At 44.2% G+C, this 16,285-nt stretch overlaps 1 protein-coding gene across 7 annotated transcripts in view; it reads left to right on the top strand.

Moving 5' to 3' along the window:
• The window catches only part of Snap25 (Synaptosomal-associated protein 25kDa), a 43,834-nt gene that overhangs the window by 13,074 nt on the left and 14,475 nt on the right, over positions 1-16,285 (top strand). For 4 of the 7 annotated variants that reach the window (XM_076370089.1, XM_031977573.2, XM_076370088.1 and 1 more), the window contains exon 4: positions 8,799-8,847. The exons of the other annotated variants lie outside the window; for them this stretch is intronic. In XM_076370089.1, the coding sequence (XP_076226204.1) occupies positions 8,799-8,847 (49 nt within the window). The remainder of the gene's footprint in view (positions 1-8,798; positions 8,848-16,285) is intronic. 7 annotated transcript variants of the gene reach the window in all.

Genomic DNA, 16,285 nt, shown 5'->3' with positions numbered 1-16,285 from the left:
AGGATCCGAAGTAAAAGAGAATCTCTCGGATGCGATCGTTGCGACAGCTCGTCGGTGATTGCATCTCGTTGCGAGGTAGATTCTTCGAGAGGAAAAACTAGAAGAGCGCTAAAGACGATCGCGTTATTGCGGTTTTCGGATGCAAATGGTGCGTCATCTATGATGCAACGTTGAGCCTCGTTACGAAGAAGTTTCTTCGAGAGAAAAAAGGTAGAAGAAGAGAAGGAAGAAGAAGAAGAAGGCGTTAAGTAGAAGAGACTCGCGCGCGCGTTCGCGACCGCGTTCTCGCGTTCTCGCGGTCTCGCGACTTCCGTCTAAGTTTTCTTCAGCTCCGCATTCTTCTTCCCACATGCATATTAACTGTTCGTTGTCTATGCTCGTTACCTTCTCGGTACATTCTCTGTTATCTATCGATACATGTTATGTACGTCTCTATATAAGTGTTCCGCGGGAATCTCTCTCGACTGTGTGTATATTTACATTCCAAGGTGTGCTCTTTCTCTCACTACTCTTCTCTCTCTTATTCAACTTGTTACTAATTGTCGAAGGAGCGAACGCAATCGACGTCGGTGACCGGTCGTTTCGAGTTCGAAGCGGGCAAGTGCTCTTGGAAGTATAATCTGCAGACGTGGAGAGTTGTTTTCTTGTCGAAAGAATTGTTCGGTATCGGTCTCGAAGACACGAGCAAGTTAAAGTCAAATTAAAAAACGAACATCCAATTAAAAGTCGAAAGAACGAAGAAACAGCGGAATATCGCGATGTCTCGTGGACTGATGGTAATCGATTCGCCGCGCGTCACCAGCGACTCCTCGTCGCGGAAGGAAGCGCGCGACGCTCGCCGTGAATGAATTCGCGGAAGTCGAGATCGAAATTAATATGCATTGAACGGCGGAAGACAGGTGATTCGCCGGGTGTTGCGAACACGCACGCGGAAACAGCTCGACGGGGCTGACGGTCGGTTGCGTCGCTCCGTTCCAGTTTCCTCTGCTATTCACTTACGTCTATGGCTGCACTGATTAGCACACACATCCGCATCTCGAGCACCGGAGGCGTCGGCGAGCGTTCTTTCAGCCGTGCGCCGATTCGTCGGCTCGTCGCGAACACGGACTCGAAAACGCGCGACAACCGTGTCCGTCGACGTTCAGTGTCGGTGTCGGAAAAACGGAAGGAACCAACCGAACGAACGGTGCCGGACTGTACGGTGCCGGGGTTGCGGTAGAAACGAACGGAACGGACGGACGAACGAGGAACGAAAAGTCGAACGAAAACGAACAGCGAACAAATATTCGAAACACACGTGTACCTGTTGTAATGCTGCCCAGTGGTGGAGGATATTTTTTTTTCAGCAACGGTCAATCCCACCGACTTGCACCGTCACAGGAGAACACAGGGCCTGTGGAATGGAACTTTGGCTACTTTGGAGTGTCGGTGTGAGAACGCTCTAGATATTACGATCTCGATGGAAAGATGGAGGAGATCGATCACTGTCGCGTGGATCTTTCTTTTTCTCTCCATTTCCATTTCTCTCACTCTTTCTCTCCCTCTATTTATCTCTCTCTTTCTCTCTGTCTGTCTCTCTGTCTCTTTCTCTCTTTCTTTCTGTTGGTTTCGGCCGCGACTATTGGGTTCATGCAAATATTTTCACGTCATTTCGCGCGTGGTTAACGAAAAGATATTTCTCAAACGATTGTAACATGCGCGAAGGACACTTCTTTCTTCGTTTTTGCTTGGTTTCGGTTTAGCCAATGGCCGAGAACTCTTCTTTTTGCACGTTCCGAAGAAAACGGCGAAACTTTTGCATCAACCCGATATCATCGATCGAGGAATGGTAATGCGCGGCCTCGAGCAACGGCTTTCCACGAGTCCTCCGCTGAACGGGGTCGTTAACGAAGCCGGACTGCTTCTCGGGCTGTATCTCGTTATCCGTTTTCTCGTTTCTGTTTCCCTTGCCCCGTGTCTGACCGACTCGGTCCGTTCTCCTCGCTTTTCGAATTCTTGACCGATCGTTGGTCCTGTTGCCGATCCGAAGAAGGATTCGAAGATACGTCGCTTGAACGAGCAAGTTGACACTTTACTCGACCGTTGATTTTGATTTAGTGGTTCCTTTCGATTTTCGAGACAATCGTAAGCACTATGAAACGATGAAATTTCGCTGAATTTTTTAATCTCCATCTCTAGTGACGCGGTTCAATTGAAAATTGTTCAAAGGAAAGTAATTCAGTTTTATTCCAGAATCGCGTATAACGCGTGCAATTGCGTTTCATCGCACGTTATAACTTATAATTCAGCCGGAACCGGTTGAATTCTTTGATCGATCGTCGGCGGGTAAAGTGTTAAGAGGAACGCTCGAGAAAACCAAACGGATGAGCTTGTCGGAAGAATTTAACGATCCCCGTGGCACCCCCTCGGTTTCCCGACATCCCCTTTCTTTCCCAGCGTTGTTTCTCGCGGACGCGCGAGTCGTTTCCAGGCGAACGTCGGAACGATTCGGCTCGGCTCGCCGAGCGAAACGATCGTTAGAGGCTGACCGAGACAGGTAAAAAATAAAGAACAGGAAAAAAAGAAGCGAACGAAAAAAAAAACGACGACGGAGCAACGATGCTACCACGAGAGAGAACGATCCGTGTCTCTCGATCGAGAAAAAAAAAGTGAAGGGAAGGAGACAACGCGTAAATTTACCTCGACGTGTGTATCGATGGCCGCCGCAATGATTTACCTATCTGTCGCTGCTGCCAGTGTGTTTTCTTAACCGTGTATAATACGTTTGCGTACCGGGTGTCCCCGAAATCGTGCCGCTGCTCGAATCACAGTTATTATCCACGAGGATTCGTTTTTTAAATAATCGTATTCGAAAGTTCATTCGGCTGATCGACTAAGAACCAGTTAATCGATCGATGCGATTTTAGGATTTGAAACTCGATTATTTCGGCAACGAAATCACTTGCGAGAAAGTTTTATTGTACGTTCGTTCGTTTAGCGTCTTGTACGCAATGGTTTATTTGACCGATTATATTATGATTTCGGGGACACGCTGTATTGTCCGTGTTTGCTGGCTGAACCGGGCACATCCTTGATATATATATATTTATTCTGTTGTTGTACGTTGTCGCTGGTTTGCGTATGTACGTGTTTCCACGTGTTCCCACGTGCGCGGTGTGTGGCCACGTGTGTGTCCGCTTGCTTGACTCGAACTACTTAACGCGCTCGGTCGCTCGATCGCCTTGCCTGCCGTCGAACTTCTCCCAAGTGGAACGTGCCCGATATTTCGTCCGCGGACCGTTCCCTGTGCTCGCGATGCACCGGATGAGATAAGCGCATTGTTGCAGGCAGTCTTCCTTGAACTTCGATGTTGGCTTCGATGTTCTTTTTTTCATTCTTTGAGGAAATCATTGAACTTTGCGACGCGTTCTTTAGCACTGGAACTACCGGGCAGTTACTGCTGAAATATTTATTTATCGTTTAATATCGTTTAATATTTATAAATCATTTAAATTTATTTATATTAATAAGATTTGCATTATAAGATTGTTGCACGCAAATGCTATCTGTTTCGTCTCATCGAATCCGAAGCAGAACGAAGTCGATCGTTTCAATGGAGTTTAAGAAGCTTGCAACGCTTTCTTCGTCTCAGCCAGTGTATCGGTTCGAGGGACAACAGATTATCCGATCGTGGACGGAAGAGGACCGATAGTCCGTCGTTTCACCTTCTTCGAATTCAGTTTTCTCGTCGACCGACGCTTTTCTTGGGAGAAGTTCGCGCTGCCTATTCGTTCGCAGAGTTCGCGAAGCAAAGCTTCGACACTGTCCTCGATCTTCTTCGCGAGTAGAATCGTTTCACGCTCGGAAATGGCTCCTACAGACGGTTCTATCGCGATTTTCTCGGTGCAAAGTTGGAAACGGAGTTCGATCGGCATTCGGCGTTAATTGAGCCATTCGTCGGCCAAACGGGTCAACTTCGTTTTTCGGCTAACCTTTTAAATTTCGAATAAACCTGTTATTGGATTCGGTTAAAGGAAAATTTCAGATTTAGATTTGGGAATCGAGGTCAATATTATTGCGACCCTGTTCTCTGCCTTTTGTTCTGTGGTTTTCCATCGAATTTAATGTAATCTCTAGCCTTTTGTTAGCCGATTTGACTAATGAATAACTCAATTGACACCGACGGTTGCACTTTTATCGTCGTCGGAGAGCTCAAGTATTTCTATGCTTCTCGCCCTTGCAGCTCGCTGACGATGCACACCGATCGATCGATACGCGTACATGTCTTTCTAAAGTATCCCTCTTTAAAGACTATTTAAATCCAAATTTTACGTATTTTTATCAGAATCGAAGCACTTCCGTTGATTCGATAGACTTTACTTTATTTATTTAAACGGGAAACGGCCTGCTTTTCAAATTGCAATCACTGCGCTTTCATCGTTTCCGTAAATAGACGAAGAATAAACAATTTTACCGTTCAGTAATTCTATCGTCGATTCCTAGTTACAATGAAAATCGTTCCCACAAAGTTCACCGGAAGATTATACAATAAGCAATTTCCAGCTCTGCACGGTTGAAACGATTTTCCCGTTTCCACTCGTGACGCGTTTCCTTGTCTCCCCACAGAATAATCCGCAGCGTGAAACCGGTTAACTCGCGAAAGCGACGAATAACGTTGATCGGTGAACGAAAAAGGAAAGAAAAACCAATGGAAATGTATTTGCTCGCGAACTTTGCTGTCTACCTGCCTTGGCTGCCTGGCTGCCTGGCTGTCTGTGTGTGTTTGCCTGTCCTGAAACACTTTTCCCTTCCATCCAGGTGCATCGTGCTCTCGCGTATTCGCCTGTATCATTTCTCCTCTCTCTATCTCTCTATCTTTCTATCTCTCATCTCTCTCTCTCTCTTTCTTCTGTCTTCTATCACTCCATCTTCTCTCTCTTTCTATCTGCACAAAACATTCACCCACCACTCACAAAAGAAAAAAGAACACAGCTCACAAGGGACCTCGATCTCGAGGACGAGCCTGCTCGAACGAAAGTTTCGCTCGAGATCCACGTGAATCGGATCGCTTGCACGCCACAGGGACGAGCTGCATCGCTCTTCTTTCACAGAATGCATCGTGTTGAACCCCTAACGCAGTCTCATCCCTCTTCTCTCTCTCTCTCTCTCTCTCTCCCCCTCTCTTTTCGTCTATCATTTGTTCTTTCTTTCTTTCTCTGATTCTTCTTCCACTTCTTTTTTTTCGTCATTCCGCTCCACGTGCATTTTCATTCGAAAATTTCACCCTCTTGTCGTTTCAGCGGTATCGTTTCTACCTGTACGAGGATACTTTTCGAACTTCATGCACATTTTACCCGCGGACGCGAGCCGACGCGCACGCTTGTCTTTGAAACCCAGAAAAGGAGCAGAGAGTTTGCAATAATTGCTTTTTCCTATGGTCCACAGATTTTGTCATTTTTCTCAACTTCTCGTTTGTGTTATTGGTTATTGAATTCGGGAGAAATAAAACATTGCAGTGCTGATGAGGAAATTTGATTGGTTCGGGTTGCGATATTGAATAGAATCCATTATTCCATTTAATGTAATTGAATATTGAAGCGTATCGTTGCATACGATGCTCAACTAACATTCCAATTAATTCAATTCCCCTCTAGTCGCGTTTTCGCGAACGTTCACGTTCGGAGAACGCGCGGTTGAAAGGTTAACGTATCGACGTCGGCACTGTAATTCACGTGTTTGCCCATATGCCAGCAATATTCTTAACATTCACGAAATTACCGATAAGTAAATTCATTCTCAAATACGTGACAATTTTTTATATCCAGCAATTTGACTAAACTCATTTATTCGATTACATATTCGATGCTATATATGCGTCTGCTGCGACATTAAAATGTGAACCACCGGTGTTACACGCTGACGTGAACGTGTTAAATTCGTTTGAATCGGACTGTTTGTCGCGTGGAACTGGAACAGAAGAGAGGGACGAGGAAGTAGCTCGTTCCACGGATCCTTCGGAGATCTCTTCAACCGGAAGTTCCATATCAGAGGAATGATAAAAGATGAGTATCGTTTGCCGAGACGACGATTACTACTCTCTCCCTCTCTCTCTCTCTCTCTCTCTCTTTCTCTCTGTATTTTCTCTTCCTCTCTTTGTTCGGTGTTTGTCTATCCAGAAAAAGCTCTTGGCTCCTTTTCTCTCGGTCTCTCGTCCGATCATTCGCCGTTCTCTCTTCATGCTCTCCTCTTTTTCTCTCTGCCTCTATTTCACTCTCTCTCGTATGTCTTTCACTTTCACTGTCTTTCTCTGTCTCTTTCTCTCTCTCTCTGTCTTACTCTTTCTCTCCGGCTCGTCCTGAACCCCCAAAGTTCTCGGTGTGCGTGTGTTCTTTGCGTTTATTCAGGTATTTCCGGCGTCCGTTCGAGCCCCGAGAATCCCTTCTTCTGTTTCCGGACAATAGCAAAATATTCTTAACAATAGTTATAAATTATTGGATATCCACTATCCAGTTAATCGTATCGTACAATAATTATTACGTAACCGCCGAATTCGCTTTTAAACGATCCGGAAACATTCGCGGGCTCGCGCCTTCGTCCGATGCGCAAGCGGCATCCGCCATCTTTACGGGATTCTCGCGACTCGGCGCGACCCGGGATCTCCGTTCGTTTCTTTTCTCTCCCCTCTTTCTTTCTTTTTCTTTGTCCCCCGTTTTCTTTGATCCTTTCTTCTCTTTTCTTCTGGTCTTTGTCTTCTTCGCGGTCGGATCTAAAGCGTTGTTCGAAGAAATTATGTCGTTCGTTAATCGTTTCGCGACACTTTTATTAAATTGGATTGTTCCTGTACGTCGCGAGAAACTTTCAATTGTTTTTTCTATCGGACGTTCGGATATCGAAATAACTTGAAGCGTTGACACATTTTTATTTCGACATTGTCACACGTTGAATACTGTTTCGCATCGCGAGAAACTAATTCGAACAACTAAGCCATGTAAAGTCCATCGTGCGCGTGTTATGATATCTATCCGACCGTTCGTTTCTCTTTTACTTTCTGTATCTATTCTTCTACCACTTGTACTTTCTTTTTTTTCATTTATTCGAGCCTCGTTCCTCGGTCCTAAGAAGATTCCGACGTCTTCTCGTTCGCCGTGCGAACGGGAACGCGCGAAGAAGCTTCTTACGAGGTGGACGATGGCTCGAAATGTTCTCTCTCTGTCTTTTTCCGTTGTTTTTCTCTCTGTCTTTCTCTATCTCCTCCCAAATGAAACAGAAAGAAAAAGATTAACGATACCAAAGAGCGGTGTTCGACTCGTCACGCTCTAGCGAAACAGAAACAACATCAACAGTAACAACAGTATAGGAAAATAAAAAAGGTAGAGATACAAAAAGAGTACAAACAAAAATTATATATATATATATATATACATATATATTTGATATCTATATGTATATATATATATATATATATATATATTTATATATATATACCTGTAGAAACGACCGACAAAAAGATATAAACCAAAAACAACCTCAGTAGGTATATACAGAGCACAGAACCGAAGTCTGTCCTGCGAGCGTTGTTCGCGCTTCCCACGAAACCAGTCTCGAGTAATATTAACCGGAACTGAAGATCCAACAGACGAGGATAGATGTGACAATATTATTGTTACTACTATTACTACTATTTACCACTACTACTACTACTATTACTACTACTATTACTATTTACTATTACTCCATTTCTGTTACCTTTTACTATTACCGATACTACTACTACTACTACTACTACTACTACTAATAATACTACTACTACTACCAACAACAACAACAAGAACAACAACAACAACAACATCGTCATGATCGAAAAACAACATCAAGACCAACAACAGCAACAACTACAGCGACAAGACTAGATTGTGTTCTATAGACACCAAGATTATAATTATACTTATATATTGTTATATATTTCTGCAACGTGTACTCTATAAATCCGTGGTAGGAAAACAATAACAAGAACAAAAATAGATAATACGTTTTCCGTTGCTTGTCTGTCTCTGCCCACCTGTCTCTGTCAGATATAATTCACACAGGCCCGGAGTAAAAATATTGTGCGCCGGCTGACACGAAAAAAAAAAAATGAAACGCGTATACCAAATGGCCAGATCAACCAGACAGAAACAAAACAGCAAAATCGATAACAATAATCTAGGATTATATACAGATAGAAAAGAGCGTCTCACCCAGACCCGTCATCGAGAACAACAATAACAACAACAACCGTAAAGAGCAGTAATGATTATATATTTATTATATGATATTTTATACAGAGTTAATTATACGAGCAGAATAACGACCAACCCCTTCTTACCACTCATTTCCGCTGCATCTTGTGTCATGCCGCGTCTATACAACCAGGAAACCGCTACCCCCAAAAAATAACAAGCCCAGAAACAAAGATTTATACCCAGTGTCACGATATATATATATATATTATTATCATCATCTTCCGAACACCGTTCAGCGAAACAGCAAAAAAAAAAAAATATATAACGATACTTACAGGTAACCAGATAAAAAAAAGAATATATATATAATCGAACAAAACGAGAGGACATAGCTCTTTTTTTTTAGCCCACTTCTCTCCACCAACTTCTCTCCAAAGCACACCCTTAAACCGCCTCTGCCTAACCGTAAATACTATATACTACTACTAATATACTACTAATATTACTATACTATATACTTACTACTTGAAAAAAAAAAATACAACTCTCTAACACTGGTGGTGGTTGTCTGTGTTGTGCTGCCTCTGTCTGTCGTAGAGCAAGGAGGCTGGCATCCGTACTCTGGTCGCGCTCGATGACCAGGGAGGTGAGTGAACCGCTTTTTAGCCATTTAAGTAAACGAACAGAGGAAGGGGAACCTTCGTTTCTTTCTCCACCCTTTTTGCTCTCTTTGAACCTCCTCGCCTTTTGTTCCTCGGTGGACAAGCAGTTCACCGGATCTCCCCAGTTGTCCGCAGCTTTCCCTAGCTTTCCCTAGCTTTCCCGAGCTTTCCCGAGCTTTCCCCAGCTTTCCAACTTTTCTCGAGCTAACATCTTTTACGGGTCTCTGTTGAAGCTTCGCTCTTGTCGCTAGAAGGAGACACTACGCGATCGCGGTGCACGCGTTGGGCCCGGGCTAGCGCGCTAGCCGGTTCAACGGTGAAAATTGGGGGAAGCCGGTGAACTGCGCGTTTACCTTGCTTCCAACTGCTGCCACCCCATTCTCCCCCTTTTCTCACACGAATTATACACGTACAGTGGACTGTGTCGTGCCACACCCTTAAGGAATGATCAGACTCTTCCCTCTTCCTTGGCCTGTTCCAAGGATCTGCGGTGTCGGGCTGTTTTCGTCGGATGGTACGCGTAACGCTAGAAATTCCTCAGAATTAAAAGCAAAACGGAGGACAGCAATGCGAAACAATGGGATTGGAACACGAGACTGTCGATGTTTCTAATAACGATTGTGTCGAGGATTGTCACGATTAAAACGCTCTTCTGCGGCAAATATCGATTTTATTCCTTTGTTTTTCACACCGGAGTGAACACTCCAAATCTACCAGAACCGATCGATTCTTCTACAAAGAAGAAAATTTCCTACACGTTCCACAAACGGTTGAAACGAGAAAATTTCGAAAGAAAGTATTTTCTCTTGGTCTGCGCGTATATCGTCGCGCGGAAACAGCCTTGTCCATCCAGATCCGGTCGTAGCGGTCCCGAGTTTCCGCAATTACGAATCACGCTCGCGATCACGGTGGTAGCGGCGCGTGAATTCCTCTCTCTTTCTCTCCGTTTCTATCTCTGTTTCTGTTTCTGTTTCTGTTTCTGTTTCTGTTTCTGCCTCTGTCTCTCTTCCCGGGTTTTCCGATCGTGGCCCGCGCGCCTCCGCGGACAAGCTTCGACCTCGTGCACTTCCGGCGGCCCGGGAAATCGATGGACAGCTTAACCACGCTCGCTTATCTCGAGAACGCTCTCTCCCGCGACCCCTTGACCCCTTGACCTTCCTCCCCTCGATCCCTGTTTTTTTCTTCCGTTGCGGAACGGGCAAACGATCCTTCCGCCGTGCGTTATCTTTGCGAGGGTTTTATCTCCGTCGCAATTTCCACGACCGCGGTCTCTGGTTTCCACGATTCGACCGGAAATCGCGTGTCGGTCGATCTCGGAAGCGGAACTTTCTTGCAGATCTTTCTGATCGAAGAACGACCCTCCGTTGAACTCTCCGATTTTGTCACTCTTTAGTTCAATTATTACTATTATTATATTGTAGATTATCCTCTCATTTCTTTTATCCAAAGATTAATCATTGAAAACCTTGGTCTCTATTCAACCCTTACGTGGACAAACGAAAGTTGCGTTATTCCTTCGTTTTTTCTGTCAAATTTGGTTTGCACATTTTTCATTCTCGATTCTCAGGACCCAGAAATCCAAGGTCAAGCGTAATCGGATTTTCACGAGGTCGTAATAAATACAGTTGTTCGTGTAAGGTAAAATGTATAGCTGAATTAGCATATTCCCGTCCGAATACATGTGTTCCGCGAGCAGAGTGCGCGCGTACATACATACCGGTTTTTCTCTCGGCAGTTTTTTGTCCTTATTGTTTTCCAATCGGTGCGCCGATTCATTACGGGTCGAAGGAAGCGACGCTTTTAATAGCTCGCCCCATTCTACCGTGAAGCGGCACGGACGAGGATCGACGTCGCGCTCTCGTGTGCCGATCAAACGACGATCTCTCTCTTTTTTTCCACTTTTTCCCTTCCACAGGCTCGTGCACTCGAACTTGTTCGCCGAGCTCGAATTTTTCTGTTTTTCTCTCTTCATTTCCCTCTCTCTCTCTCTCTCTCTCTTTCTCTTTATTCTCTTTATTCTGTTTTTTCTCCAAAACTTCGTCGACCAATAGCAAACCAGCACGATACTGGATTTGAAAACACGCAACTCCCTGCTCGATGAAACTCGTTGCGACCGAGAAGTAGCACGGTAGAGAGATTTAGCGACACGAGTGTTATACGGGATGTCCCCGAAATCGCGGTGCAACCGACGGCTAAATTATTCTATGCGAGAGTCTAAGTGGAAAATAGGGAGTACTAGTTTCTTTTATTCTATACGAAACGAAGTTCCCTGCGAGGCAATTTTACTTCATATTCTCGATCTTTCATCTTTTCAATGCAGATTTCTTTCCTTTCCGATTGCACCACGATTTCGGGAGCACCCGGCGTGCACCGTATAAACCCTGGGGCTGTTCGATCTGATGTATTGTGTAGCGGTGATGTTCGAGCGTGACGTGTTTTGCGAGTCCGCGGTTGACGATGAAAAGCGACAGCCAACTACCACTGTACAGTCCTACCATACAAATACTACTACTACTACTACTACTACTAGCTACTAACTACTAACTACCAACTAATACTTACTACTACTACTACTAGCTACTAACTAATACTTACTACTAATACCTGTACTATCTACTATACCTACTACTAGCAATTGCTACTGACTCTGCTGATCCTCACCACTGAACACTGCCAACGTTACTGCGATCGCAGCTGGTTGCGATTAGTGACCAGGAATTTCAGTTTAATTACATTCAAAATAAAACCCTTTTTCTTAAATGATTAACAATCTTTGATCATTTGATACTCGAAGAAACAAGCCAATCAGGATAGCAATAATCATTTTTATACAAAAGATTGGTAAACGCTCAGTTTCCCTATTCGATAGTTCTAATATTGATACGATAATCGTTTGAACTTGGCACAGAAGTTGACCAATCTCCGAAGCACTTATCAATTAAAGAATAAAATTGAACAAATGCCAAAAGATACTTTCCTGAACAATTGCGACAGCTATGATCGAAGACACAAACCACTTCTCGAAACTACCAAAGCACGACAAAAAGACATGACTAACTTGCCAAAACATCCAGCTACCGTGCTGCGCCCGCTGCTGCTGCTGCTGCTGCCAGTACACTCAATATATATATACTCAGAGAACCCGATAAAACGCAGTGATATCGAGTCTAGTTACAGAGCGTGGATCGGTGTTATCGCGCGTATCGAATTTGAACAGCCTGTTTTGTTTCTTCGTCCCTTTGCGCGCCCCTACGAACTCTGTCCGACCCTGTCCACCCTTTCAACCTTTCAACCTGTCTCTCTCTCTCTCTCTCTCTCTCTCTCTCTCTCTCTGTCTCTTTATTTCTGTTTCTATCAACGGTCCTTTCTCAGTCGCCGCTTCTCGTCTCTCTGTTCCCTGGACCTCCATTTCCTACCGTTATCTGTCGATCTGTCTGTCTAGTTTCTTTCCGCCACTCTCTGTATCTGAGGTACGTGGGTGTCTGTTTTATTCGAACGGCGGCAATGTGTTCTACAATTGAAGATCAGAGAAAAATGGTGTGCGTGTATAGAGAGTCACGAATGGTTTATTGGAAAGTTCTAATAAAAATGGAACATCGGAGATTGGCGTGGGAGATTGGTGTTTTCGTTTGATTCTGTACGAAGGTGTTGAGAATATTCAGCGTTGAATGGTTCATTCAAAGATTACAGTACATTCAAATTAAAGACGAATGGTTTTAATAAGCGAGAAGCCAATCACTTGCAATCTCAGTATTCTTATTACGACTTTCTAATAAATTGGATCGATTCGAAGAAATCCACAAGCTCGTACACGTGTACAATATTCTCCTCTTATCATCGAGGACAGAACATATCGACGCCATTCGGGAAAATAAAAGCGGAACACCTCGTACGACTCCGCAACGAACCCTCCGTCACTGTCGACACGACCAGCAAATCAAAGTGTACTCCATTCGAAGCGTGTAGACGTGTTTTACTCGACGTGTGTATATTTATACATATATGTATGCATCTCGATTAGACGCATACGTAATTGTCTTTTGTCCGTCTCTGTTTTACAACTACTACTGTTGTCTACTACTCTCTGTCTTTACTTCTCACGAAAACGCAACACGTTCTTTCATGGATTGCGTGCCAGTTGTGTACACGTTACTACTACTCTGTATGCTGTCTTCCTTCTTCTTTGTTTTGTTCTCTGTTCTCTGTTCTCTGTTCTCTGTTCTCTGTTCTCTCTCGTATTTTTCTTTCTCTCTGTCCGTTCATTTGTCTCCCTCTAGTTCCCGTTACTTTCTATCTGTCTGTCTCTGTTCTTCGTAGTCGAACACACAAGGCTTACATAGCTGTGTCGCTTTCAGTCAACGTGTAATTTCTTACTCTACGTTCGTGTCACACAGTAATATACTGGGTGTTCACGTTAATAGTTACCAGAATCTTTCCTCGAGAGTGGTAGATACCTTTAAACAAACAAATGAAAAGGTTCCACTGTTTCTTAAGAAGCCGTACGATCTGAGCGAATTCGGGAAATTTACGATCCCCGAGAGATGTCGATATCTTCTCTTTACTTGAAATCGATACCTTTATTTTGTAGGTTGATGTCAGCTTCAGTATTATTTCATGTTACAAAATATATGTATCAATTGAAAGCAACAGGAGACATTCGCGTTTCGTCGGCAGTATTGTAAATTCGAAAAATCTGGTTAGATCGTATCGTCGACACGAAACTAGTGCAACCTCTGCTTTCATTTGTTCTTAAGTGTACCAAAGAGGAGAACACTAACAGCCTGAACACCCTGCACACATGCTACGTATAGATGATCGTACACGTGTACGTGTACAGGGTGAGTCGTTGAACCGTGCCACCGAAGTTTATTTGCAAACCATTCGTCGCAGAAAGAAGTTGCTCGGAACGAAAGTTATTCGGCATCGATCAAACCACGCCGTCTTCGTGAACCGTAGCTCTAACTCTCGATGCCAAACAACTTTCGTCTCGAACACTCTTTCACCCGACAGACAAATAAATTGCAGTGTCCCGGTTAAACGATTCATCCTGTATACGCGACTCTACGTTACCTCCTGTCTCTATCGTTTTTGTTTAGCGCAGAAACAAGCCAGTGTAACATAATCTATTTGACCGTAAACCTATTTTTTCTAGCAGTAGCGACCTCTCTCTGTCTACTTTTCTCCATTTTTTCGTCGCGCGCGCGTACCTCGCTAACGTTGCCGCTCGAAAGATCATCGACAGCTCGTACCGTGGAATGATGAACATTCCCGGCGAACGAAATTCCATTTGGTGGAAGAAAATTGGCGATCGCGGGACAGTCGACTGTGTTTCTCGTTTGTTTTCTTCGGTTAATCGCGACATGCGATCGGCTCGAGCGGCGGCGCACGCGACTGTGTACATATTTGTGTGCACAGGGTGTCCTATGACTAATGGCTCGATCGGGAAGAGGGTGATTCTGGAGTCGAACGAGATGGAACAAGATTTTTCTAGTATGATACAGAAACTTGTAGGAAATTTGTAGAATTTCTACGGAAGATCATAATTTTTCAAAGCATTCGATTCGATGATGCCTCAGATTTCTGGACCCAATCCGTTCATTACCGTTTCCGCTGATTGCATTTTAATGATCTATGGACATTCCTGGAAGTGGAAACGACCGGTTATGGTCAGACGCTCGATCGAAATTCTCTCCGAGCGAAGATCATCCCTAAGAATGCTGTATCGTATCTTTCCGACCGTTTGCTCGAGGATACACCGTTTCCTCAGTTGCGCCACTACTAAGAAGACACACCCCGTTCACACGTGAACCTCCCATCGAGAATCCTCTAACTTCCACCCTGTCCGCGTCGAACGTACTTTTTGTCGACCGTCGTCTTACCAAGTAGGTATTTTGATTGCCCTCTGCTTCAACTACCTGCGAGTTTACTGACACCGTCGTGTACATAGAGACCACCCGGTACATGTATATGTAAATATATATAATAATTGATGCGATAGTAGTGCGATCAGTCGGTCCCAGGGTCGGGCGAATAGGCGGCCCGATCGAACACATTGGGATATGTACCTGTTGATTCGATTAGAAATTACCTTTGACGATCTTTAATCGCTAATCCGCACCGAACCCTTTTAATTAGCTCGCTCGCAATTATAGGTGACCATCGTGGTGCATGGGAATCGACTCGTAATCGAATTAACCGTAGCATATTAACACTGGAACCACCGGATGGCCCGAAATCACCCATTGTCGGTTCCCTCCCGTACGGTCATTGAAAAGATGCAAAAATTTTAAGAGTGAAACGAGGCGGTATGAAATGAATTCGTACGAAAACATTCAGTTAGAAATAAAATCGATCAACTTAATGACGCGAACGTTCAAATACGAGTAAAGTTTGAACATTTCAAAATCTCGAAACCTGAAAGTATCCCAGGATATCGACGCTTCAATCGATCAAATGAAGCTAAGGATCAAGATCCGAATAAAATCAGTTAATTCGATTATTCGGTGGTTCGAATGTTAATCGCGATGGAATATACGCGACGCGAGATCTCGGTTTTCCGGAGGAAGTAACGCGCGAGCGAGCCAGCGTGCTTTTCCTTCGCTGATCGCACCGGGGATGGAAAAAGCAAGCTCGTAGTTTCGTTCGGGGTTGTCACCCCGTTCTCCCCGTGGTCACCACCCAAAGTGAGAACCGATCGTTGGTTCTGTCCCGATCGGTTTTATTGCGAACCTTTTAACCCTTTATAGTGACAGGACAATCTTTTTTCCCTTGTATGAAAGAATCGGTGATGTACAATCAGATGTACAATCAGATGCCAAACCAGACTTTTCTATTGAAGCAAAATGAAGATTCCAAGCTTATTAATTGCAACTATTCGTTCGTTTAATTTCGAAATGAGAAATTCAGAATGTTTGACCTGCATTTCATTAACACTGGAACTACCGATCATAGTGACTTATTTCTAATTCCTTGTAAAAATTCGAACACGTCCCTCGAGATTCAAAGTATGATCCTTACCACTAGGAATACACGAATTTCTTTTGCATGTCACAAACGTTGAAATGGCTCATCGATTCGATTCGTCCGGTAGTTTCAGTGTTAATACGCTGCGAACAGCTGTTCCGAGAGTTTCCGATGTTGCCGTAGAATCCTGTGCACCTGTGAACTGTAAAGAGTTAAAGTAGCAGCTGTCGCGTTCGTCCACGGTGACCTTGCTCTTTTTTTCTTTGTGCCGATGGCACGGCGTGTACCGTCGTGTCCACGATAAAATCCAGCCCTTTAGCAGTGCGGAGCGCATGGTGCAAGCAGACGTTCACGTCGGTGTTCGGCGTGCGCCGTGGAAAATCGAACATGTGAACAGTGACGTAGCTGGGACGCAGCCACGACTTCGTTTCAGTTTCATTCGTTCTGGCGATCACTATA

This window comes from Nomia melanderi, chromosome 8 (genome assembly GCF_051020985.1).
Source record: "Nomia melanderi isolate GNS246 chromosome 8, iyNomMela1, whole genome shotgun sequence".
NCBI lineage: Eukaryota > Metazoa > Arthropoda > Insecta > Hymenoptera > Halictidae > Nomia > Nomia melanderi.
Note: the sequence above shows the minus strand (reverse complement) of the source record. Positions and strands in the feature narration are given on the sequence as shown.